Consider the following 26,830-nt stretch of genomic DNA (forward strand, 5'->3'; position numbering starts at 1 on the left):
ATTGTGTAGATTTTATGACCCGAGCACACATTATCTCTCTTACACTCCAACCCTTTGTGAAGAATCTGTCTCCTCCGCCCCCGGCGGCTGCATTGCCTGACTCTCCGATGCAGCGTGCGTTGCTGGCTGTGTGGGTGTCTTTGTGCACACGTGTAATGGGGTGTTCGGTAGGCTGCAGCATCACATTCTCTACACCAAGGACACTTGCGATAAAGAGGCTTCACATACCACAGTTCTCAGATCCCGAGTCTTTAGAACGCTCTCTTCCCGTACGCCGCGCCGCCTTTGTACCGCCATGAAATTGGCTGTGCGGTTCTGAAGAATTGCTTCATTCCTGTGAATTATACAATTCATTTAAAGCGAAGGATTAGACAGGAAACGTCACTGAAAAGGTATTCACATGTTCAAAAATGGGATTTTTTTATTTTTTCTTCTGGGCAAAATTCCAGAAGAATAAAAGAGATAAAAAAAAAAAAAAGACAGTACAGTATAGGTAATTGCGCAAAGGCGCGCTGGAATTCTTAGCAACAAACCAGCCATTAACCACTGCTCTGTCAGCATCTCATTGGTTCCGGCCAGCCGACTGCATGGAGTTTGTTGACACGTAAGACACCAGCCATCACTCTCCATCTTCTACTGCTGGCATACCCTACTTCTCTGCCCACCTACTACCACAAGTATACCCCCATCACCATCCATGTTCTACTGCCAGGACCCCTCTCCACCACCCTCCACCTACTACCGCCCTGACATCCTCCCCCATGTCACCCTCCATCTACTACCACCAGGACACTCACCCCTTCATCACCCTCCACCCTCTACCACCATGACATCCACCCCCACATCACCCTCTATCTACTACCACCAGAATACCCACCCATACATCACCCTCCACCTTCTACCACCATGACATCCTCCGCCACATCACCCTCCATCTACTACCACCAGGACACCCACCCCTTCATCACCCTCCACCTTCTACCACAATGACATCCTCCGCCACATCACCCTCCATCTACTACCACCAGGACACCCACCCCTTCATCACCCTCCACCTTCTACCACAATGACATCCTCCCCCACATCACCCTCCATCCACTACTACCAGGACACCCTTCTTCTCTGTCCACCTACTACCACAAGGATACCCCAATCACCATCCATGTTCTACAGCCAGGACCCCTCTCCACCACCCTCCACCAACTACCGCCATGACATCCTCCGCCACATCACCCTCCATCTACTACCACCAGGACACCCACCCCTACATCACCCACCACCTTCTACCGCAATGACATCCTCCCCCACATCACCCTCCACCTTCTACCACCAGGACACTCACCCCTACATCACCCATCACCTTCTACCGCAATGACATCCTCCCCCACAGCAGCCTCCATCCACTACCACCAGGACACTCACCCCTTCATCACCCTCCACCCTCTACCACCATGACATCCTCCCCCACATCACCCTCCATCTACTACCACCAGAATACCCACCCATACATCACCCTCCACCTTCTACCACCATGACATCCTCCGCCACATCACCCTCCATCTACTACCACCAGGACACCCTTCTTCTCTGTCCACCTACTACCACAAGAATACCCCAATCACCATCCATGTTCTACAGCCAGGACACCTCTCCACTACCCTCCACCTACTACCACCATGACATCCTCCCCCACGTCACCCTCCATCTACTACCACCAGGACACCCACCCCCCACATCACCCTCCACCTTCTACCACCATGACATCTACTCCCACATCACCCTCCATCTACTACCGCCAGGACACCTACCCCCATATAACTCTCCACCTTCTACTGCCAGGACACCTTCTCCTCTGTCCACCTACTACCACAAGTATACTCCCATCATCATCCATGTTCTACAGCCAGGACCCCTCTCCATCACCCTCCTTCTACTACCACCATAACACTCACCCCCACATCACCCTCCACCTTCTACCACCATGACATCCACCCCCACATCACCCTCCACCTTCTACCACCATGACATCCACCCTTACATAACCCTCCATCTACTACCGCTATGACACCCACCCCCACATCACCCTCCCCCACATCACCCTCCATCTACTACCACCATGACACCCACTCCCACATCACCCTTCATCTACTACCGCCAGGACACCCACCCCCATATATCTCTCCACCTTCTACTGCCAGGACACCTTCTTCTCTGTCCACCTACTACCACAAGTATACCCCCATCATCATCCATGTTCTACTGCCAGGACCCCTCTCCATCACCCTCCATCTACTACCACCATAACACTCACCCCCACATCACCCTCTACCTTCTACCACCATGACACCAACCCCCACATTATTCTCCATCTACTACCATCAGGACTTCTACCTCCATGACACCAACCCCAATGTTACTCTCCATCTACTACCATTAGGACACCTACCAACACATCACCCTCCACCTTCTACCACAATGAAACCAACCCCAACTTTACTCTCCATTTACTACAACCATGACACCCCCATCACCCTCCACCTACTACCACCATGACACCCACCTCCACATCACCCTCCATCTACTACTACCATGACACCTACCCCCACGTCACCCTCCCCCTACTGCCGCCATAACACCCACCCCCACATCACCCTCCATCTACTACCGCCAGGACACCCACCCCTGCATTACTATCAATCTACTACCTCCATGACACCCCCATCACCCTCCATCTACTACCACCATGACCCCTACTCCTACATCACCCACATCACCCTTCATCTACTTCCACCAGGACACCCAGTCCTAAATCACCCTCCATCTACTATTACCATGACACCTTCAACACCCTCCACCTACTACCGTCAGGGCACCCACCCCGACATCACCCTCCATCTACTACTGCCATGACACTCACCCCATATCATCCTCCATCTACTATTACCATGACATCCCCATTACTCTCCACCTACTACGGCCAAGACACCCACCCCCACATCACCTTCCATCTACTATTGCCATGACACCCACCCCCACATCACCCTCCATCTACTACCATCAGGACACCCCTTATTACCCTCCGTCTACTACCGCCAGGACATCCACCCCCACATCACCCTCCATCTACACCTGCCAGGGCACCCATCCCCATATAATCCTCCACCTACTACTGGCAGGACACCCACGCCCACGTCACCGTCCACCTACTACTGCCAGGACACCCACCCCTTTATCACCCTTCACCTACTACTGCTAGGACACCCACCCCCACATTACTCTCCATCTACTATCGCCAGGACGCCCACCCCCACATTACCTACTACCGCCAGGACACCCACCCCCACATCACCCTTCACCTACTACTGCTAGGACACCCACCCCCACATTACTCTCCATCTACTACCGCCAGGACACCCACCCCACAACACCCATTATCTACTACCATCATGACACCCACCCCACATCACCCTCCACCTACTACGGCCAGGAAACCCACCCCCACATTACTCTCCATCTACTACCACCAGGACACCCACCCCACATCACCCTCCACCTACTACTGCTAGGACACCCACCCACACGTCACCCTCCATCTACTACCGCCAGGACGCCCACCCCCACATTACCTACTACCGCCAGGACACCCACCCCAACATCACCCTCCACCTACTACTGCTAGGACACCCACCCCCACATTACTCTCCATCTACTACCGCCAGGACACCCACCCCACAACACCCACCATCTACTACCACCGTGACACCCACCCCCACATCACCCTCCACCTACTATGGCCAGGAAACCCACCCCCACATTACTCTCTATCTACTACCACCAGGATACCCACCCCCACATCACCTACTACCACCAGGACACCCAACCCCACATTACTCTCCATCTTCTACCACCAGGACACCCAACCCCACATTACTCTCCATCTTCTACCACCATGACTCCCACTCCCACATCACCCTGCACCTACTACTTCCAGGATACCCAGCCCTACATAACCTGCATCTACTACCACCAGGACACCCACCCCCTTATTATCCTCCAATAGGATAGGGATGGGGCTACTGGGGTTGTTCTAGCAGTAGTAGGTGGAAGGTAATGGGGGTGTCCTTGCGGTAGAAGGTGGAGGTTAACGGAGCTGTCCTGGCAGTAGTAGCTGGAGGGTGAAAGGGAGAGGGTTGTTCTGGTGATAGTAGGTGGAGAGTAATGGAGGTGTCCGGGCAGTAGAAGGTGGAGGTTAATGGAGCTGTATTGGCAGTAGTAGCTTGAGGTTGAAGGGGAGAGGGTTGTCCTGGTGATAATAGGTGGAGAGTAATGGAGGTGTCCAGGCAGTAGAAGGTGGAGGTTAATGGAGCTGTCCTAGTAGTAGTAGCTGGAGGGTGAAGGGGAGAGGGATATCCTGGTAGCAGTAGGTGGAGAGTAATTGAGGTGTCCTGGCGGTAGAAGGTGGAGGTTAATGGAGCTGTCCTGACAGTAGTAGCTGGAGGGTGAAGGGGAGAGGGTCATCCTGGTGGTAGTAGGTGGAGAGTAAATGAGGTGTCCTGGCGGTAGAGGGTGGAGGTTAATGGAGCTGTCCTGGAAGTAGTAGCTGGAGGGTGAAGGGGAAAGGGTCATCATGGTGGAAGTAGGTGGAGGGTAAACAAGGTGTCCTTGCGGTAGAAGGTGGAGGTTAATGGAGCTGTCCTGGCAGTAGTAGCTGGAGGGTGAAGGGGAGAGGGTTGTTCTGGTGATAGTAGGTGGAGAGTAAATGAGGTGTCCGGGTAGTAGAAGGTGGAGGTTAATGGAGCTGTCCTGGAAGTAGTAGCTGGAGGGTGAAGGGGAGAGGGTCATCATGGTGGAAGTAGGTGGAGGGTAAACAAGGTGTCCTTGCGGTAGAAGATGGAGGTTAATGTAGCTGTCCTGACAGTAGTAGCTGGAGGGTGAAGGGGAGAGGGTTGTCCTGGTGATAATAGGTGGAGAGTAATGGAGGTGTCTGGGTAGTAGAAGGTGGAGGTTAATGGAGCTGTCCTGGCAGTAGTAGCTGGAGGGTGAAGGGGAAAGGGTCATCCTGGTGGCAGTAGGTGGAGAGTAATGGAGGTGCCCGGGCAGTAGAAGGTGGAGGTTAATGGAGCTGTCCTGGCAGTAGTAGCTGGAGGGTGAAGGGGGAAAGGGCCATCCTGGTGGCAGTAGGTGGAGAGTAATGGAGGTGTCCGGGCAGTAGAAGGTGGAGGTTAATGGAGCTGTCCTGGCAGTAGTAGCTGGAGGGTGAAGGGGAGAGGGTTGTCCTGGTGATAATAGGTGGAGGTTAATGGAGCTGTCCTGGCAGTAGTAGCTGGAGGGTGAAGGGGAAAGGGTCATCCTGGTGGCAGTAGGTGGAGAGTAATTGAGGTGTTTGGGCAGTAGAAGGTGGAAGGTAATGGAGCTGTCCTGACAGTAGTAGCTGAAAAGTAAAGGGGAGAGGGTTGTCCTGGCACTAGAAGGTGGAGATAAATTGGGGTGTCCTGGTGCTAGAAGGTGGAGGATAGTTGGGATGTTCTGGCAGTAGTGGGTAGAGGGTAATGAGCTTGTTGATGCATAAGTATGCCGCCATTGTGCGGGGGCGAACAGGGCTTGTGTACATGTGCATCGCTGTCCAATGCATGCGTTTAAATTTGAATGCAGCGCAGCTAAACCAGGTGCATTAGGATGCAAACGGTTTGCTTTGCCTGCAATGAAAATGTATCTCCAATAGGAGGAACGCAACCTCAGAACCGTCATCCGCACTGCGCCATTTAGCTCAATGACAATTGGCTTACTTGCGTCCAATATGCATTTCAAATGCGCGTTAAATGCAGAGGTTGACAACCGATGACATCATCTGATACAGTCATATCTAAAACCACTGTGACCGGATGAAAATTTCCAACCCAGCCCATCGATTTTACAACAAAGCCTGGGTTCAAATCTGTGCGTCTGAATTGTCCTGTATTTTGTATGCGTTTTGATGTGCGTTTCAAGGCACGTTCACACAAGAATGTATAAAAAAACAAAAAAAAAAACGCAACTCCATGACTTCAACCAATAGAAATAACTAAAAGGAACTGACAGTGGATCCAGAAGAAGGCATACAAAATGCTGGCAGACTGGCGATGCACTGCCTTCTATGAAGGTGGGCTTGCTGCATCCCATAAAACTTGCATTTTCTCTTCCTTAGAATTGTCATGCGGATTTTATTCCACGAAGAGAATCTAAACTTCAACCTGAACACAAAGTACAGAGAGCTGAGCGCCATTGTCAAATTAAAGAATCGCCATGGCAACCAAAATTAAATCTTTTGCTTTCACCAGTTCACTAAGTTTTAACGTAGGGAGGATTTTTATTGTCCGTTTCCAAATTGTCACTTTCACACTTTCGCTGTTGTTACAATTCGGGTCTCCTTAGAAAACCTCAGTGGGCGCTGATTGTGAATAGAATTCTGTCACGCAAACGTCAAAGTTCAAGGAAGAAAAAATAATGGGTATACGGTGGGGTGGGTGTCCTGGCGGTAGTAGGTGGAGGGTGATGTGGGGGTGGGTGTACTGGCGGTAGTAGGTGGAGGGTGATGTGGGGGTGGGTGTCCTGGCGGTAGTAGGTGGAGGGTGATGTGGGGGATGGGTTTCCTGGCGGTAGTAGGTGGAGGGTGATGGGGGTGTCCTGGTGGTAGAAGATGAGGGGTGATGTGGGCATGGGTGTCCTGGTGGTAATAGATGGAAGGAGATATGGAGGTGAGTGTCCTGGCATTAGTAGGTGGAGGGTGATGTGGGGGCGGGTGTCCAGGCAGGAGTAGGTGGAGGGTGATGTGGGGGTGGGTGTCCTTGCGATAGTAGATGAAGAGTGATGTGGGGGTGGGTGTCCTGGCAATAGTAGGTGGAGGATGATGTAGGGATGGGTGTCCTGGAGGTAGTGGATGGAAGGGGATGTGGGGGTGGGTTTCCTGCCATAGTAGATGGAGGGTGATATGGGGGGGGGGGTTCCTGGTGGTAGTAGATGGAGGGTGATGTTGGGGTGGGTTTTCTGGTAGTATTAGGTGGAGGATCATGGGGGTGTCCTGGTGGTAGTAGGTGGAGGGTGATGTGGGGTGGGTGTCCTGGCGGTGATAGATGGAGAGTAATGAGGGGCTGAGGGTCCTGGCAGTAGAACATACATGGTGATGGCTGGTGTCTTTGTGGTAATAGGATGGGGCTATTGGGGGTGTTCTGGCAGTAGTAGGTGGAGAGTAATTGGGGTGTCCTGGCAGTAGAAGGTGGAGGTTAATGGAACTGTCCTGGCAGTAGTATATGGATGGTGAGGGGGTGAGCATCATCCTGGTGGTGGTAGGTGGAGATTAATCAGGGTGTCCTGGCAGTAGAGGGTGGAGGATAATGGGGGTGTCCTGGCAGTTGTAGGTGGAGGGTCATGGAGGTGTCCTGACTGTCCTACTGAGTAGTAGGTGAAGGGTATTGGGGGGGGGGGGTTGTTCTGGAGGTAGTAGGTGGAGGCTAATGGGGGCGTTGAGGCAGTAGTAGGTGAAAGGTATGGGGGGGGGGTGTCTTGGTTGTAATAGCCAGAGGGTGATTGGGTGAGGATCGTCCTGGCAGTAGTAGGTGGAGGGTAATGGGGGTGTTCTTGAGGTAGTAGGTGGAGGGTAATGGGGGTACTCTGGCAATAGAAGGTGGAGGGTAATGGGGGTGTCCTGGCAGTAGTAGGTTGAGTGTATGGTAGGATCTAAAGGGTGATTAGGGGAGGGGAGTCCTGGCGGTAGTAGATGCACAGTGAAGGGGGCTTAGCAGTAGTAGGTGGAGGGTAAAAGGGGTGTCCTAACAGTAGTAAATGGAGGGTAATGGGGGTGTTCTGAAGATAGTAGGTGGAGGGTAATGGGGGTGTTTTTGCAGTAGTAGATGGAGGGTAATGGAGGTGTCCTGACAGTAGAAGATGGAGGGTAATGGGGGTGTCCTGGCTGTGAAAGCTGGAGGGTGATTGGGTGAGGATCGTCCTGGCAGTAGTAGTTGGAAGGTAATGAGGGTTTCCTGGTGGCAATAAATGGAGGATTACTGAGGGAGGGGAGTCCTGGTGATAGTATGAGCACAATGAAGGGGGGTGCCCTGGCAGTAGTAGATGGAGAATAATGGGGGGTGTCCTGGCAGTAGTAAGTGGAGGGTATTGGGGGTGTCCTGACAGTAATAGTTGGAGGGTGACTGGGGGAGGGGAGTCCTGGTGGTAGGAGGTGTACAGTGAAGGGGGGTGCCCTGGCAGTAGTAGGTGGAGGGTCATGGGAGTGTCATGGCAGTAGTAGATGGAGGATAATGGGGGTGTCCTGGCAGTAGTGGGTGGAGGGTATTGGGGGTGTTCTGACAGTAATAGCTGGAGGGTGATTGGGGGAGGGAAGTCCTGGTGGTTGTAGGTGCACAGTGAAGAAGGGTGCCCTGGCAGACATAGGCGAAGGGTGATGGAGGTTTCAAGGCAGTAGTAGATGGAGGATAAAGGGGTTGTCCTGGCAGTAGTAGTTGGAAGGTAATGGGGGTGTCCTGGCAGTAATAGCTGGAGTGACTGGGGAGGGGAGTCCTGGTGGTAGTAGGTGCACAGTGAAGGGGGGTGCCCTGGCAGTAGTAGGTGGAGGGCCATGAGGGTAGCCTGGCAGTAGTAGATGGAGGATAATGGGGCTGTCCTGGCAGTAGTAGGTGGAGGGTATTGGGGGTGTCCTGGCAGTAATAGCTGGAGGGTGATTGGGGGAGGGAAGTCCTGGTGGTAGTAGGTGCACAGTGAAGGGGGGGTTCCCTGGCGGTAGTAGGTGGATGGCCATGAGGGTGTCCTGGCAGTGGTAGGTGGAGGGCCATGAGAGTGTCCTGGCGTGGTAGGTGGAGGGCCATGAGGGTGTCCTGGCAGTGGTAGGTGGAGGGTCATGAGGGTGTCCTGGCAGTGGTAGGTGGAGGGTCATGAGGGTGTCCTGGCAGTGGTAGGTGGAGGGTCATGAGGGTGTCCTGGCAGTAGTAGGTGGAGGGTCATGAGGGTGTCCTGGCAGTGGTAGGCCATGAGAGTGTTCTGGCAGTTGTAGGTGGAGGGTCATGAGGGTGTTCTGGCAGTAGTATCTGGAGGGTGATTAGGGGAAGGATGTACCCCTTGTAGTAGGTACATGGTGGGAGTAGTGATATGTCATTGCTCCTCTTTGTGTCTAGATGAGGGTCGATCTGTTTGCAGGGAAGGGTTGCAGCGCTCCCGCCTGGTGGTGACAGCTCAGATCTGGCAGTGAGGGGGTTACTACTGCAGCATTGAGAGAGAACTCGCAGTCAGGGTGTCACCAGGGAAGAGAGATGGAGCTGACGCAGTCCATTTACAAGGCTGTACAGACTCCCTGCAGACAACAGCATGGATTGCAGGTTATTGATAACACTGGAGACAAGTCAGAGCGGGGTCACAGTATGGAGCTGTCCTATGGGGCCATATAATATGGACTGTCTCATGGTGTCACCCATCATAATACAGAGCAGTCTCATGGCATGGTGTCATTGCTCATAATACAGGGATGTATCATGGGGTCACATAGTACAGAGCTATCCAATGGGGTCACATAATATAAAACTGTCTCATGGGGTCACAGAACATAATATGGAATTGTCTTATGGGGGTCATACAATATGAAACTGTCTGATGGAGTAACATAATATGAAGCTGTTTCATGGGGGTCACTTAATTTGCAGCTGTCTTATGGTGTCACTGATTTTATTACAGAGCTGTTATATGGGGTCAAATAATACAGATCTGTTATATGGGGTCAGATAATACAGAGCTGTCTCATGGGGGTCAGATAATACAGAGCTGTCTCATGGGGTCAGATAATACAGAGCTGTCTCATGGGGTCAGATAATACAGATCTGTTATATGGGGTCACATAGTACAAAGCTATCTCATGGGGTCAGAAAATACAGAGCTGTCTCATGGGGTCACATAGTACAAAGCTGTCTCATGGGGTCAGAAAATACAGAGCTGTTCATGGGGTCACATAGTACAAAGTTGTCTCATGGGGTCACATAGTACAAAGCTGTCTCATGGGGTCAGAAAATACAGAGCTGCTCATGGTACCATAATACATGGGGTCACAAAACATATTGTGGAATTGTCTTATGGGGTCACATGATATGGAATTGTCTCATAGGGCCACAGAACATAATATGGAGCTGTCTCATGGGGTCAAATAATACAGAGCTGTCTAATGGGGTCATAACATGGCTTACCATTGAGAGGTCACACCTTAGAGATACATAGTGGAGTGTCCCCACTGTTCATATAGAAGGGGGTGAAGTGTAGCCGCTAAATTCCAGGGGAAACCCTGTTACAGTCAGCTGAGGATATCCAGCGAGTCTACAATGTATAAAATCATTGTATAGTAACATAGTATCATTGTTTCATTGTATAGTAACATGGTATCACTGCATAGTAACACAGTATCATTGTATATTAACATACTATCATTGTACAGTAACACAGTATCATTGTATAGTAACACAGTATCATCGTATAGTAACATAGTATCATTGTATAGTAACATAGTATCATTATATAGTAACACAGTATCATTGTATAGTAACACAGTATCATCGTATAGTAACGGGGTATCATTGTATAGTAACACTGTATCATCGTATAGTAACGGGGTATCATTGTATAGTAACACTGTATCATCGTATAGTAACATAGTATCATTGTATAGTAACATAGTATCATTATATAGTAACACAGTATAGTAACGGGGTATCATCGTATAGTAACGGGGTATCATCGTATAGTAACGGGGTATCATTGTATAGTAACACTGTATCATCGTATAGTAACGGGGTATCATTGTATAGTAACACTGTATCATCGTATAGTAACATAGTATCATTGTATAGTAACATAGTATCATTATATAGTAACACAGTATAGTAACGGGGTATCATCGTATAGTAACGGGGTATCATTGTATAGTAACACTGTATCATCGTATAGTAACACAGTATCATTATATAGTAACACAGTATCATTGTATAGTAACACAGTATCATCGTATAGTAACGGGGTATCATTGTATAGTAACACTGTATCATTGTATAGTAACATAGTATCATTGTATAATAACATAGTATCATTGTATAGTAACATAGTATCATTGTATAGTAACACAGTATCATTGTATAATAACATAGTATCATTGTATAATAACATAGTATCATTGTATAGTAAAACACTGTATAGTAGCATTGTATCATTGTATGACTATATAGTAGTATAGTATATTTGTATCACTATATAGTAGCATTGTATCACTATATAGTAGTATAGTATCATTGTATCACTATATAGTAGCATTGTGTCATTGTATCACTGTAAAAAATCATTGTATCACTGCAAAGTAGTATAGCATCATTGTATTATATCATTGCATAGCAAAATGTTATAATTGTATTGTACCATAGTATCATTGTATCATTGTGTATTATCATTGTATCATTGTATAGCAACATTGTATCATTATCTATTATCATTGTATCATTGTATAGCAACATTGTATCATTATCTATTATCATTGTATCATTGTATAGCAACATTGTATCATTGCGTGTTACAGATTGTTACAAAGTCACAGCGCAGTCACACAGAATTACAATAACCCCACCACATATTCCCATAATGTCACCTCCTGCCAGTATAGAGCAGCAATCCCGTAGGAAGGTGGCGAGGGGCTCACACGGAGCGCTGACATTGGCGCCAAGAACGAAACGTGTGATAAAAATACTGAACTTTGAATCTTTCTTGTCATTTAATTGCTGAACGTCACTGATGACTCTCTCTTTGTCTCCCTCAGTGTTATCCAGCTTCCGAGGATCGGTGCCACAAGGGTTAACTCTAGAACTGGGAGAAACCGTCCATATTCTGGAAAAATGTGAAGGTGAGCGTTTGCTGCGGTACAATGCATGACAAACCGCCAACAACGCCGCTCAGAGGATAACACAACCACAGCATGGGGGGACACTTATCACGTCAAGTAAATGGGCATCCCTATTCTTCTGTATGACAAACACACAAAGAAAACTGCACGTTAGCATGACGCAGACGTGTGACTGGGGCCACAGTGTGATTTATTGCTGCTCTTGGTTCACTCTGCCTGTACAGGCTCTTGAACAATGGTGTTGGCACCATTGGAGGTGCTCTTTGGGGGTACTGATGGATACCAGGGATGAGCACCCATTAGTTTGACCCAAACAAGAATGTTCTCATTTTGATGTTCGGGGGAACTAACTGGCAGATTTGTCCGGTTTGGCCATCCGAGCCTCCAGTCTGCGGATGGAAGTTTCTCATTTAGTGTCAGTATCATGTGCGTTTATACACGCCCCATGGCATTGCCCCGCCCACCATGAACATTTCTACTTTAAACAAGACCAGAAAAAAAATACTCCTATTATCTATCTATCTATTTATCAATAAATCTATCTATTATTCTTTTATCTATCTATTAATCTATTTATCTTTTAATCTTTCTATCTGTTATCTATTTATGTATCTATCTATGTACAGTGTCTTGCAAAAGTATTCACCCCCTTGGCATTTTTTTTATTGTGTTTTGTTGCCTCACAACCTGGAATTAACATGAATTGTTTGAGGATTTGCATCATTTAATTTACAGAATTTACCCACAGCTTTGAAGATGTTTTTTTTTTTTTTTTATTGTGAAGCAAGCAACAAATAGGACAAAATAACAGAAAAAGTCAATGTGCATAACTATTCACCCCTCTAAAGTCAATATTTTGTAGAGGCACCTTTTGCGGCAATCACAGCTCCAAGTCGCTTTGGATAAGTCTCTATGAGCTTTCCACATCTTACCACTGGGATTTTTGCCCATTCCTCCTTGCAAAACTGCTCCGGCTCCTTTAAGTTGGATGGTTTGCGCTTGTGAACAGCGATCTTTAGGTCTGACCACAGAATTTCTATTGGATTGAGGTCTGGGCTTTGACTAGGCCATTCCAACACATTTACATGTTTCCCCTTAAACCACTCAAGTGTTGCTTTAGCAGTGTGTTTGGGGTCATTGTCCTGCTGGAAGGTGAACCTCCGTCCTAACCTCAAATCCCACACAGAGTAGTACAGGTTTTGCTGAAGAGTATCCCTGTATTTAGTGCCCTCCATTTTTCCCTCAACTCTGACCAGTTTCCCAGTCTTGGCTGCTGAAAAACTTCCCCCACAGCATGATGCTGCCACCACCATGTTTCACTGTGAGGATGGTGTTCTTTGGGTGATGTGATGTGTTGAGTTTGTGCCAGACATAGCGTTTTCTTTGATGGCCAAAAAGTTCAATTTTATTCTCATCAGACCAGAGCACCTTCCTCCATACATTTTGGGAGTCTCCCACATGCCTTTTCCCAAACTCAAAACTTACCATTTTGTTTGTTGCTGAAAGTAATGGCTTTCTTCTGGCCACTCTGCCATAGAGCCCTACTCTATGGAACGTACGGCTTATTGTCCTCCTATGTACAGATACTCCAATCTCTGCTGGGGTCCTCCTATGTACAGATACTCCAGTCTCTGCTGGGGTCCTCCTATGTACAGATACTCCAGTCTCTGCTGGGGTCCTCCTCAGAGGCGTAACTAGATTTCTCAGGGCCCCGGTGCAAGAAATCATGAAGGGCCCCCCCACCCCCCGAAAAAGCATATTTTTGACACTTTTTTTTTCCCAATGTATAACAAAGTAAAACATTTGTTTCTGGTTTCAACGGCGGCAATGGTGGTGGGGGTGGTATCAGTGGCAGCAATGGTGGTGAGGGGGGGTGGTATCAGTGGCAGCAATGGTGGTGAGGGGGAGTGGGATCAGTGGCGGCAATGGTTGTGAGGGGGGGGGGTGGGATCCGTGGCGGCAATGGTGGTGAGGGGGGGTGGGATCAGTGGCGGCAATGGTGGTGAGGGGGTGTGGGATCAGTGGCGGCAATGCTGGTGAGGGAGTGTGGTATCAGTGGCAGCAATGGTGGTGAGGGGGTGTGGGATCAGTGGCGGCAATGGTGGTGAGGGGGTGTGGGATCAGTGGCGGCAATGGTGGTGAGGGGGTGTGGGATCAGTGGCGGCAATGGTGGTGAGGGGGTGTGGGATCAGTGGCGGCAATGGTGGTGAGGGGGTGTGGGATCAGTGGCGGCAATGGTGGTGAGGGGGTGTGGGATCAGTGGCGGCAATGGTGGTGAGGGGGTGTGGGATCAGTGGCGGCAATGGTGGTGAGGGAGTGTGGTATCAGTGGCAGCAATGGTGGTGAGGGGGTGTGGGATCAGTGGCGGTGGCGGTGGGGCGGAGGGGGGAATGGGAACAGTAATAGTGCTGGTGGACTAAAGAAACACTTCCAAATTCACCCATAAAAGGAAAACAATTGCAGAGTGACCCTATGCACTCAGGAGTATAGGACACATATAACACAATGCTGCTACTTATATAGAAGTTATTATAGGTAATGAAATCATGTATAAATGTTGTAATATGAATTAGATCACACAATACAAAATATAAAAATTTCAGTAGCGCAGGAATGGTGGTACCTCCTAGCCACCTGAAGGGCCCTTTCACACGGGCGCTCCGTATGTCCGCAACTCATCCTATTTTTTGGCGGAGGATTTGCGGACATAATGTATGTCAATGGCATTGCGGATGTCAGCGGAATACCATCCGATGACATCCGATTTTCTTCCTTTCAGTTCTGTTCCGTTTTTTGGAACGGAGCAAAACCCTATTTTTCCTCTGTTCAAAAAATGGAAAGGACGCAAAATCGGATGTCAGCGGTGTCATCCGCTGACATCCGCAATCCCCATATACATATATTATGTCCTTATATCATCCGCAAACGGATGGGATGATATGCGGACATACGGACCGGATGACACAAGTGTCATCCGCTCCGTGGAAAAAAAAAAAAAAAAGCACCGGAGCGGATCGCAATGCGGTCCGCTCCGTGTGAAAGAGCCCTTACGTGTTTAAAGTAAATTGAGAAAACCGACTATAATATAATAACTGAATTACTGCACACTTCAGCTTAAAATCATTTCATTTAAAAGTCCATAAAAGTCCATAAACTCAAATGGGCAATAACTTGAAGCACACACACGTACATATATCCACACACATATAAACACACACACATACATACATGCACGCACATACATACATACACATACAGTACACACACGTACATACATATATATATACAGTACATATATAGATGCACACACATACAGTACACACATACAATACATACAGTTCACACACATACAGTACATACACATACATACACATAAATACATGCACACACATACAGTACATATACACACATACAGTACACACACATACATACATACATACATACACATAAATACATGCACACACATACATATATAGATGCACACACATACAGTACATACATACACATACAGTACACACACATACAGTACATACATACATACATACACATAAATACATGCACACACAAATATATAGATGCACACACATACAGTACACACACATACAGTACACACACACACACAGTACACACACACATACAGTACACATACATACACACACAGTACACATACAGTACACACACACATACATACACACACATGTACACACACACATACAGTACACACACACATACAGTACACACACATACATACATACACACACATACATACATACAGAAAGCCTTTTTAAAAAACGTTAGAGAGAGGTCTGTACCTTCCTGTAACTTCCTGCCGACCGGGTACTGCACTGTAGGGGGAGGCAGAGAGCACAGCACACACTCTGCTTTCAGTTTCCTATATGAGACCAGCTCCTTCAGTGCCGATTTATCGGGGAGCTCCGGTCTCAGCTGCGCTTGCCGCTCCTCATCTCTATACATACAGGGGGCCCTCTCAGGCCCCCTACAGCATGGGGCCCGGTCGCCATGGCGACCCCTGCGACCCCTGTACGTCCGCCCCTGGTCCTCCTATGTACAGATACTCCAGTCTCTGCTGTGGTCCTCCTATCTACAGATACTCCAGTCTCTGCTGGGGTCCTCCTATGTACAGATACTCCAGTCTCTGCTGGGGTCCTCCTATGTACAGATACTCCAGTCTCTGCTGGGGTCCTCCTATGTACAGATACTCCAGTCTCTGCTGTGGTCCTCCTATCTACAGATGCTCCAGTCTCTGCTGTGGAACGCTGCAGCTCCTCCAGGGTTACCTTAGGTCTCTGTGCTGCCTCTCTGATTAATGCCCTCCTTGCCCAGTCCGTTAGTTTTGGTGGGTGGCCATCTCTTGGCAGGTTTGCTGTTGTGCCATGCCATTTGGATATTTCTTTATAAGCTAACCCTGACTTGTACTTCTCAACAACATTGTCCCTTACTTGTTTGGAGAATTCCTTGGTCTTCATGGCAGTGTTTGGTTAGTGGTGCCTCATGGCAGTGTTTGGTTAGTGGTGCCTCATGGCAGTGTTTGGTTAGTGGTGCCTCATGGCAGTGTTTGGTTAGTGGTGCCTCATGGTAGTGTTTGGTTAGTGGTGCCTCATGGCAGTGTTTGGTTAGTGGTGCCTCATGGCAGTGTTTGGTTAGTGGTGCCTCATGGCAGTGTTTGGTTAGTGGTGCCTCATGGCAGTGTTTGGTTAGTGGTGCCTCTTGCTTAGGTGTTGCAGCCTCTGGGGCCTTTCACAAAAGGTGTGTATATCTAATGACAGATCATGTAACACTTAGATTGGACACAGGTGGACATCAATTCACTAATTATGTGACTTCTGAAGGTAATTGGTTGCACCAAAGGTTTTTATGGGCTTCATAACAAAGGGGGTGAATACATACACACATGCCAATTTTCTGTTTTCTATTTCTGAAAAATAGTTGTATGTATATATATTTTTCTCATTTTACTTCACCAACTTAGACTATTGTGTTCTGACCCATCACAAAAATTTAGATTAACAAAACATTGAACTTAAATCTGTAATGTAACAAAATAGGTAAAAAGTCAATGGGGGTGAATACTTTTGCAAGGCACTGTATGTAGCTATCTATGTATCTATCTATGTATCTATCTATGTATGTATGTATCTATCTATCTATCTATCTATCTATCTATCTATCTATCTATCTATCTATCTATCTATCTATCTATCTATCTATCTATCTATCTATCTATCTATCTATCTAAAAAAAAAGTTTATCTACTTTACCTACCTATCAAGCTTTCTCTCTATTATCTATCTATGTATTTATTAATTATTCTATCTATTTTTTGATTTTTCTATATTTTTATCTATTTTTTACCTTTCCCTGCTTTATGGCAAAACAATAGTTGTTATTTTGTTTGTAATCTTCCAGAATTATTGATTTTAGATTATTTCTGTGGTCCGCGATCTCTGATCTTCGGGCCGCTCTGCATTTTTTGACCATTTTTTAAGACTTTTTCTCCATATTTTCAGTCTGATGTCCATGTTGCATGTGACGGGGTGACTAGCAGACATTTCTGCGCAGAGAATCCTGGTGACCCCCCCAGTGTGGGGACGCTGTGCTGGTGATAACAGGAATGTCACTTGATGCGGCTGTCACCTCGGATAGCGGCGGTGGTGGTGGCTGTCTCCTGCGGTGGCACGCAGTGTCTGAACATGTTTCATCCGTTCTTCTCATTCAGGAACACCTTGGTGACATCCGAGAGTCACCCCGTGCCCTACATGTCTCTGTCTATAGGGCCTGACATGTCCTCTCTGTCACCCGCTCAGAAAAAATGCTCCCCGCAACAATGCCGCCACACGAGGCCCATTCTGATTGGTTGTCAGACATTATTATCCTCACCGAGGGAGCAGCCGCTCTGACAACAAAAACACCTTCACAGGGGCCTCTTTCTCAAAGGTGGAAAATGATATTATTTAGGATTTTTTTCTTGGGAATTGATTTTTTTTTTAACCCCTTCAGCTCTCACTCTCAGACAAATTTTTACATTTCCGCTACGGTCCTTTTTATCCTGCAATAACCTTGTCATTACTTAATATAACAAAGTGATACATAGTTTATTTTTTCAGTGCAAACAAGGCTTTCTCAAGCTAATAAGTTAATTTCTCTTGGCAGCATTGTCTTGAAAAACTATCTTATTTTCTTTGCAATCTATAGCAAAATAATGTAACAAAACAAACAAAAAAAATTGCTTTTTTTTTCCTACTCTGACCAGTGTCCCTATTGATAAAAAGTACACTTTTTATTTTATTATTTTGTCCTTTTATATTATGTTGCCAAAATGTTGTTTCTATTACAAGGCATAACAAAGTTATTCACAAATAAATTAAGACTTTTTTTTCCAATTTTTGCTATTTTTTTTTTTTAATGTGTTACTAATTATAATGAAAGCAGAATGACACTGCATCTGAGCACCTCCAACCAAAAAAATAAAAATTTTTAGATTTTAATTTTTTAAATATTTTTAAAATGTTTTAAAACATTTTATATATACAGTATCTTACAAAAGTGAGTACACCCCTCACATTTTTTAAATATTTTATTATATATTTTCATGTGACAAAACTGAAGAAATGACACTTTGCTACAATGTAGTGAGTGTACAGCTTGTTAAAAAAAAAAAAAAAACTCTGCCATGGCCGGTCTCAAGCTGGTGCTGTGAAACGAGGAGGGTTGAGTGCTGGGGTAGCAAACTAGCTCTGTAAAAATAATAAACAAATTATTAAAAATGTTTAAAAAATATTAAAGTTTTTTTTTTCAATTATTAAAAATATCTAAAAATATATATAAAAAATTGAAATTATTAAAAGTGTTTAACAAAAATATATAAGAATGTTTAACAAATATAAAAAAAGTTTAAGATTATGAAAAATTCTAATATATATATATATATATATATATATATATATTGTAACAGGAAGTCAGCTAAATCTGGGAATGTAGTCACAGGAAGGAGATACATTTCTACCTGATTTAGAAAGTCCATTAATTAATTTAGGGTGTTGGCTACAGAGCTAGCCAGCAGGAAGTTGAAAGACCTTCACCTGTTCAGAATGAGGGAGTTAAGGCTCTATAATTTGTTCAGAGAAATTCCTATTGTTTGCTGCCTCCAGAAGCTGTGTCCTGAAGCCATGTGGGCTGGGAGCAGGAGGACAGTCAGCGTGTGCCTCCCGACAGGATGTGTGGGCCTGGGAGAAGACCCCCCGGAGTGATGTGTGCCCGGGACGGTAACCTGTTGGTGAATACGTCTCAAAGGTGAGAAGACGAACTGTTGATGTGAAAGAAACAAAAGGACTGTGTTGCCCTGTGAAGCTATTATAAAAGGACTATTGAGTGTCCGCTGTAGGACAAGGAAGTCTGCCCGACGGTAGGTTGGAGACAGACACTTAGGCAGGTTCCAGTTGTGAGAAGGTAGCCGCCCACAGAGGCAAGGATTTATTTTCTGTTTTACTTTATTTTGGATGTTTTGCTGCATACAGCCTGGTGAAGAAAACACCATTTAATAAACCACACTGTTTGTTTGCAAGCACTTGTCGGCTACCTCTCTGGGAAAACGCACCCCCCAAGGGGTCATCCACACCCGCCACCGAGCTAATCCCTTACATATGGTGGAGGTATGCAGTGGGCATAAGCAGAGATCCCTGCAAGGAAGTGCAAATGTTTGATGAACTTTATCTGGTGCATGAGATTGCACAATCTATGTGTGCAGGAGAGAAGATCCTGACAGAAAAAAAAAAAAAAAGTGTTTTAAAGAGACAGCGGTCTCAAAATTATTTGATGAACTTTGTTGTGTCTGGTGCAAGTGACTGCACAAACTGTGTGTGCAGGAAAAGAGATCCTGCAAGAGAGAGAAAAACTACATGTGTTGAAGAGACAGTGGTCTGAAAATTGTTTGCTGGACTGTGAAAAATTTGTTTGTGGAGTTATTGAAGATGGGGCGGTCCAAACGCCTGAAAAATGCAAAGATAGATGAAATGAGAGACCGGATTCTATGGATGGAGGGGATGTTGCCGTCTGAACCAGCCCCATCCATGCCTAAAGAGAGTCTACTAAAGAGGAAGGTTGTTGTCCCTAGCAACACTGATGAAACTGCTATGGAGACGCAGTGTGCTCAGATGAAAAGTAAGCTCAAAATGGAGGAGATGTTGAAACATCTGATTATATCAAATGCAGCTCAACAGCAAGCAAATGCAGCTCAACAGCAGGCAAATGCGGATTTTCAGCAGAGCTTTGCAGCTCAACAAAAGGCTCATCAAGGGAGCATGGCAGGCTGGAAACAGAGACGCCAGCAGCCAATGGAGGCCATCGGTTTGGAGGAAACCGAGTATGTGTGCAGGGCTGAGTTGGATGCCTTGCAACGGAAAATGGAAGAAAAGGAACAAGCCTTGGAATTGCTTAAAATGGAGCATAGAAACTTGCAGGAAATGAATGAACTACTCAAGTCTCATGTGTTACAGTGGGAAGAATCCACTGCTCTTCTTTTGGTCGAGTTGCAAAAACGCAGAGAGACTATAATGGAGAAAGATACCATCCTCATGGAAAAGGAAAGTGAAATTCAGACTTTGCAGAAGCAAAGTATGGTTGATATGTTGGAGTTGCGTAATCAGCTGGAAAAAAGTCTTCAGTGTTTGGAAGTTACAAAAATAGACCTGCAGGAGTCGCAGGAACAGAATGTCGCTCTGAAAACGACATTGTCTCTCAGCGACAACGAGAAAAGTGAAAGAGAGGCTAAATTACTGAGTACTGTGTATGAGCTCACCACTTTGAGCAATGTGGTAGATGAATTACGTGCAGACTGTGAAAGTTGGAAAGGTGAAGCCCAACGTTTCCAGCAGCAGTTAAAGGAGAAAGAAGCCTGTGTGGCAGAATTACAATCTCATTCCCAGAAACTAGCCAATGAGGTGAAGGCTCTTATGCAGGGAAAAGGAGATTGTGAACATAAGAGGGAAAAAGTAGAGGCACAGCTTCTGGAATCGCAAGTCAAGGTGTCAGAAGGTGACCGATTGTGTGCTAAGCTGTCAGAGAAGGCAAACCGACTGCAGGTTGAGTTGGACAATGTTATAAATCAGCTTTCTCAAGCAGACAGCAAATCTAGAGAAATTGCGGAAGATTTTTCTATCTTGGAATCGCAGCTGCAAGACACGCAGGAACTCTTACAGGAAGAGAGGTGTCAAAGGCTGAGTTTTAGCACAAAGCTCGAACAAATGGAAGATGAGAAAAATGGCTTCCTGGAACAATTAAAAGAGGAGGCGGAAGCAAAGAAAAACCTATCAGAACAAGTCGCAACATTGCAAGCTCAGATAGCGGATATGAAAAAACGCATGGAAGAAAGCGTTGGTTCATTACAGTGTGTTGAAGATGTGAAAAAGAAGTTTGATCAGATGCTTGGTGAAGAGAAGACTGTGTCTGCAAAATATGCAGAAGAACGCGCACGTGCAGAAACGGAGGTGCGTGATAACGAGAGCAAAGCCCTGTTCTTGGCTCGCTCTTTGGAGGAAGCTCTAGAGTGTAAGGCTGAACTAGAAAGTGTTAACAAACAGCTGCGTACAGAAATGGAAGAATTGGTCAGCTCCAAGGATGATGTTGTGAAAAGAGTTCAGGAGCTAGAAAAGTCTAAGCGAGCCTTAGAACAGCAAGTAGAAGAGATGAAGATTCCGTTGCAGGAACTGGAAGAGGAATTCCAGGCAACAGAGGATCTGTCCCAAAGAGGGGATAGTGTGCCTGATGCAGTTTTTAAAAGGATCAGTGTTTTGGGGTCTGTCCTGAGTGAGCCTCAGAAATGTGATGACATGTGGCTTGAATCACCCCTTTGGAATAAACCGTTCCTTCAAAAACTTCAAGCATTGGAAAATGTATCATTAGAACTTCAGCAAACAAAGGAGCTGTGTAAGAAATGTGATGATTTCTCAGTTCAGGCTGAAAACCTAGTGGAGAAAACTAAAGCGGAGAAAACTAAAGCAAGTGATATAAATCTGGGAGAAAAAAGCAAACGCCACCTAGTGGAGAAAACTAAGGCTGTTGGTGAAAACGTGAAGCAAATGAATAAGTGCCTTTCAGGGAGTGTTTCCAAAATGGAACTGGTGAAAGACGGGTGGCAGAAGTTTGATCGTGATCTTGAGATGCATTCCATGTGGAATTCAGATAGAGAAAAGGAACCAGGTGACTTTGAGCGGTCAAATAGTTCAGCAGAAAGTGCATTGAAGAAACCTGTAAAAGAATGTGTTGCAGTTCCATGCTTCTTCACTGATGCAGAGAGGAGGTCTATAATGGATACCACCCAGATCGCTGGGTTCAACTGTGTTGTTGCCTTTGACCCCTATGTTGGTGGAAGTAAAGTTGATGATGTTCTGGTTGGCTACTTCTGTGAAGAGTTTGGCAAGAAATATAAACTGAATATCAAATCAAGTAGTAGGCCTTTACTGCGACTCGCTCAGGAGGGCGAAAAGTTTAAGAAGTTGATGAGTGCAAATGCTTCAGATCTGCCTATGAATATGAAATGTTTGAATGATATTGATATCTCTGGGAAAAGGAACAGGGGTCACTTTGAAGAAATGTGTGACAGCCTGTTGTCTCAATTGGAAAATCCTCTGCACAGCATCTTAGAGCAAGCAAAGCTCAAGAAGGAAGATCATTCCCTTTTACAACAAAAAGTCAATGATTGTGTACAGCTGTATGGAGAGGCAACTCAAGTCACAGAGGGATGTCAAGAGTCCCTACTTGGAACAAAGCTTAGTGAAGCAAAGGTTCTCAAAGTTTTGTGGAAAACATTTATGGATTGCAGAGAGAGGCGTCTTAAGAATGTTGAAGACATTAAGACTAGCCCAATTGAGTTGCCTATGGATCACGGTCCTCCATGGTGGATTGGACAGACGGTTATGAGGGACAAGCTGTCTGACATTTATGAGAAAGCTGTCAATGAAGATGACAGAAACGAGAAGGAGCGAAATGATGCCAAAAATGCAGTTGAAGAATGTGTATATGAGATGAGAGACAAACTGTGTGGCATTTATGAGAAATCCGTCAATGAAGATGACAAAACAGTTTCATCCGGAAGCTTGAGGATAATAGGAGGCTTATCAGTGAGTCAGCAGTGCTTGACACATGCGTGCCTGGAAATCTGTGTCCCAACCCTAGGGTTGAAACAAGAGGGGGGGGTATGTAACAGGAAGTCAGCTAAATCTGGGAATGTAGTCACAGGAAGGAGATACATTTCTACCTGATTTAGAAAGTCCATTAATTAATTTAGGGTGTTGGCTACAGAGCTAGCCAGCAGGAAGTTGAAAGACCTTCACCTGTTCAGAATGAGGGAGTTAAGGCTCTATAATTTGTTCAGAGAAATTCCTATTGTTTGCTGCCTCCAGAAGCTGTGTCCTGAAGCCATGTGGGCTGGGAGCAGGAGGACAGTCAGCGTGTGCCTCCCGACAGGATGTGTGGGCCTGGGAGAAGACCCCCCGGAGTGATGTGTGCCCGGGACGGTAACCAAGGGTGAATACGTCTCAAAGGTGAGAAGACGAACTGTTGATGTGAAAGAAACAAAAGGACTGTGTTGCCCTGTGAAGCTATTATAAAAGGACTATTGAGTGTCCGCTGTAGGACAAGGAAGTCTGCCCGACGGTAGGTTGGAGACAGACACTTAGGCAGGTTCCAGTTGTGAGAAGGTAGCCGCCCACAGAGGCAAGGATTTATTTTCTGTTTTACTTTATTTTGGATGTTTTGCTGCATACAGCCTGGTGAAGAAAACACCATTTAATAAACCACACTGTTTGTTTGCAAGCACTTGTCGGCTACCTCTCTGGGAAAACGCACCCCCCAAGGGGTCATCCACACCCGCCACCGAGCTAATCCCTTACAATATATATATATATATATATATATATATATATATATATATATAAAATATATAGTATCTCGCAAAAGTGAGTACACCCCTCACATTTTTGTAAATATTTTATTCTATCTTTTCATGTGACAACACTGAAGAAATTACACTTTGCTACAATGTAAAGTAGTGAGTGTACAGCTTGTATAACAGTGTAAATTTCCTGTCCCCTCAAATAACTCAACACACAGCCATTAATGTCTAAACGGCTGGCAACGAAAGTGAGTACACCCCTAAGTGACAATGTCCAAATTGGGCCCAATTAGCCATTTTCCCTTTCCGGTGTCATGTGACTCGTTAGTGTTACAAGTTCTCAGGTGTGAATGGGGAGCAGGTGTGGTAAATTTGGTGTTATCGCTTTCACTCTCTCATACTGGTCACTGGAAGTTCAACATGGCACCTCGTGGCAAAGAACTCTGAGGATCTGAAAAAAAGAATTGTTGCCCTACATGAAGATGGCTTAGGCTATAAGAAGATTGCCAAGACCCTGAAACTGAGCTGCAGCACGGTGGCCAAGACCATACAGCAGTTTAACAGGACAGATTGCACTCAGAACAGGCCTCGCCATGGTTGACAAAGAAGTTGAGTGCACGTGCTCAGCGTCATATCCAGAGGTTGTCTTTGGGAAATAGACGTATGAATGCTGCCATCTTTACTGCAGGGGTTGAAGGGGGGGGTCAGCCTGTCAGTGCTCAGACTATACGCTGTAGACTGCATTAAACTGGTCTGTATGGCTGTCGTCCCAGAAGGAAGCCTCTTCTAAATATGATGCACAAGAAATCACGCAAACAGTTTGCTGAAGACAAACAGACTAAGGACACGGATTACTGGAGCCATCTCCTGTGGTCTGATGAGTCCAAGATAAAGTTATTTGGTTCAGGTGGTGTCAAGCATGTGTGGCAGCAACCAGGTGAGGAGTACAAAGACAAGTGTGTCCTGCCTACAGTCAAGCATGGTGGTGGGAGTGTCATGGTCTGGGGCTGCATGAGTGCTGCCGGCACTGGGGAGTTACAGTTCATTGAGGGAACCATGAATGCCAACATATACTGTGACATACTGAAGCAGAGCATGATCCCCTCGCTTCAGAGACTGGGCTGCAGGGCAGTATTTCAACATAACAACCCCAAACACACTTCCAAGACGACCACTGCCTTGCTAAAGTAGCTGAGGGTAAAGGTGATGGACTGGCCAAGCATGTCTCCAGACCTAAACCCTATTGAGCATCTGTGGGGCATCCTCAAACAGAAGGTGGAGGAGTGCAAGGTCTCTAACATCCACCAGCTCTGTGATGTCATCATGGAGGAGTGGAAGAGGACTCCAGTGACAACCTGTGAAGCTCTGGTGAACTCCATGCACAAGAGAGTTAAGGCAGTGCTGGAAAATAATGGCGGCCACACAAAATATTGACACTTTGGGCCCAATTTGGACATTGTCACTTAGGGGTGTACTCACATTTGTTTCCAGCAGTTTAGACATTAATGGCTGTGTGTTCAGCAATTTTGAGGGGACAGCAAATTTACACTGTTATACAAGCTGTACAGTCACTCACTACTTTGTAGCAAAGTGTAATTTCTTATGTGTTGTCACATGAAAAGATGTGAGGGGTGTACTAACTTTTGTGAGATACTATATATTTTTTAAACTTTTTTATATATTTTTGTTAAACACTTTTAATAATTTAAATTTTTTATATTTTTAAACATTTTTAATAATTTTAAAAAAACTTTAATATTTTTTAAATATTTTTAATAATTTATTTTTTATTTTTACAGAGCTGCTTTGCTGCCCCGGCACTCAACTCTTCTCGTTTCACAGCACCAGCTTGAGACCGGCCATGGCAGAGTTTTTAAAAAAATATTTTATAAGCATATTTAATTTTCAATGCAAACACCCCCATCCATACATCCATCCATGTCTCAATGCTTTATTTTAAAATAACTTTGAAAAACACCCCCTAGCATTTATAGCTGCGGCCACCTTGAGTAAGTTCAGATGACTCATGTAGTTTTTATTCCTGGAATCCATCTGCTCTTAGCTCAGGCATGCAGGCAGAAGGGTGTGCTTAGCTGAGAAAGCCCCTCCTCTCTTCCTGAAGACTCCTGGGATGTATGTGACATCATTTTTGCCTAGGGCAGGAAACAGGAAGCCACTATAAAAAAAAAGGTTTAAATAAGTAGATATATATTTTTCCTACCTATCTTTTTACTAATGCTAGCAGCACAAGGGATAAAAATGGTTCATGTTACTTGAGAGAGTGAAGTTCCACTTTAAAGAACTAACTAATGAAAAAAGAGAAAAGTTTAAATATTAATGGTAAAAAAATTGAAAAAAAAAAAGCAGCAAGTAATAGCTGAGGAGAAAAGGGCACCGTCCACTGCCCTACTGACACCGTCCTCTGCCCTACTGACACCATCCACTGCCCTACTGACACCGTCCACTGCTCTACTGACACCGTCCACTGCTCTACTGACACCGTCCTCTGCCCTACTGACACCATCCACTGCCCTGCTGACACCGTCCACTGCTCTACTGACACCGTCCACTGCCCTACTGACACCATCCACTGCTCTACTGACACCTTCCACTGCTCTACTGACACCGTCCTCTGCTCTACTGACACCATCCACTGCCCTACTGACACCGTCCACTGCCCTACTGACACCGTCCACTGCTCTACTGACACCGTCCACTGCTCTACTGACACCGTCCACTGCTCTACTGACACCGTCCTCTGCCCTACTGACACCGTCCACTGCTCTACTGACACCGTCCACTGCCCTACTGACACCGTCCCCTGCTCTACTGACACTGTCCACTGCTCTACTGACACCGTCCACTGCTCTATTGACACCGCCCACTGCCCTACTAACACCATCTACTGCTCTACTGACACCGTCCACTACCCTACTGACACCGTCCACTGCTCTACTGACACCGTCCACTGCTCTACTGACACCGTCCACTACCCTACTGACACCGTCCAC

The 26,830-nt window shown here is 46.0% G+C and overlaps 1 protein-coding gene across 2 annotated transcripts in view; it reads left to right on the forward strand.

Annotated features, from left to right (window-relative positions):
• The window catches only part of DOCK3 (dedicator of cytokinesis 3), a 276,655-nt gene that overhangs the window by 47,624 nt on the left and 202,201 nt on the right, over positions 1-26,830 (forward strand). For both annotated transcript variants that reach the window (XM_082265832.1, XM_082265833.1), the window contains exon 2: positions 11,828-11,911. In XM_082265832.1, the coding sequence (XP_082121958.1) occupies positions 11,828-11,911 (84 nt within the window). The remainder of the gene's footprint in view (positions 1-11,827; positions 11,912-26,830) is intronic.

This window comes from Pelophylax lessonae (assembly GCF_965119305.1).
Source record: "Pelophylax lessonae genome assembly, chromosome: 8".
NCBI lineage: Eukaryota > Metazoa > Chordata > Amphibia > Anura > Ranidae > Pelophylax > Pelophylax lessonae.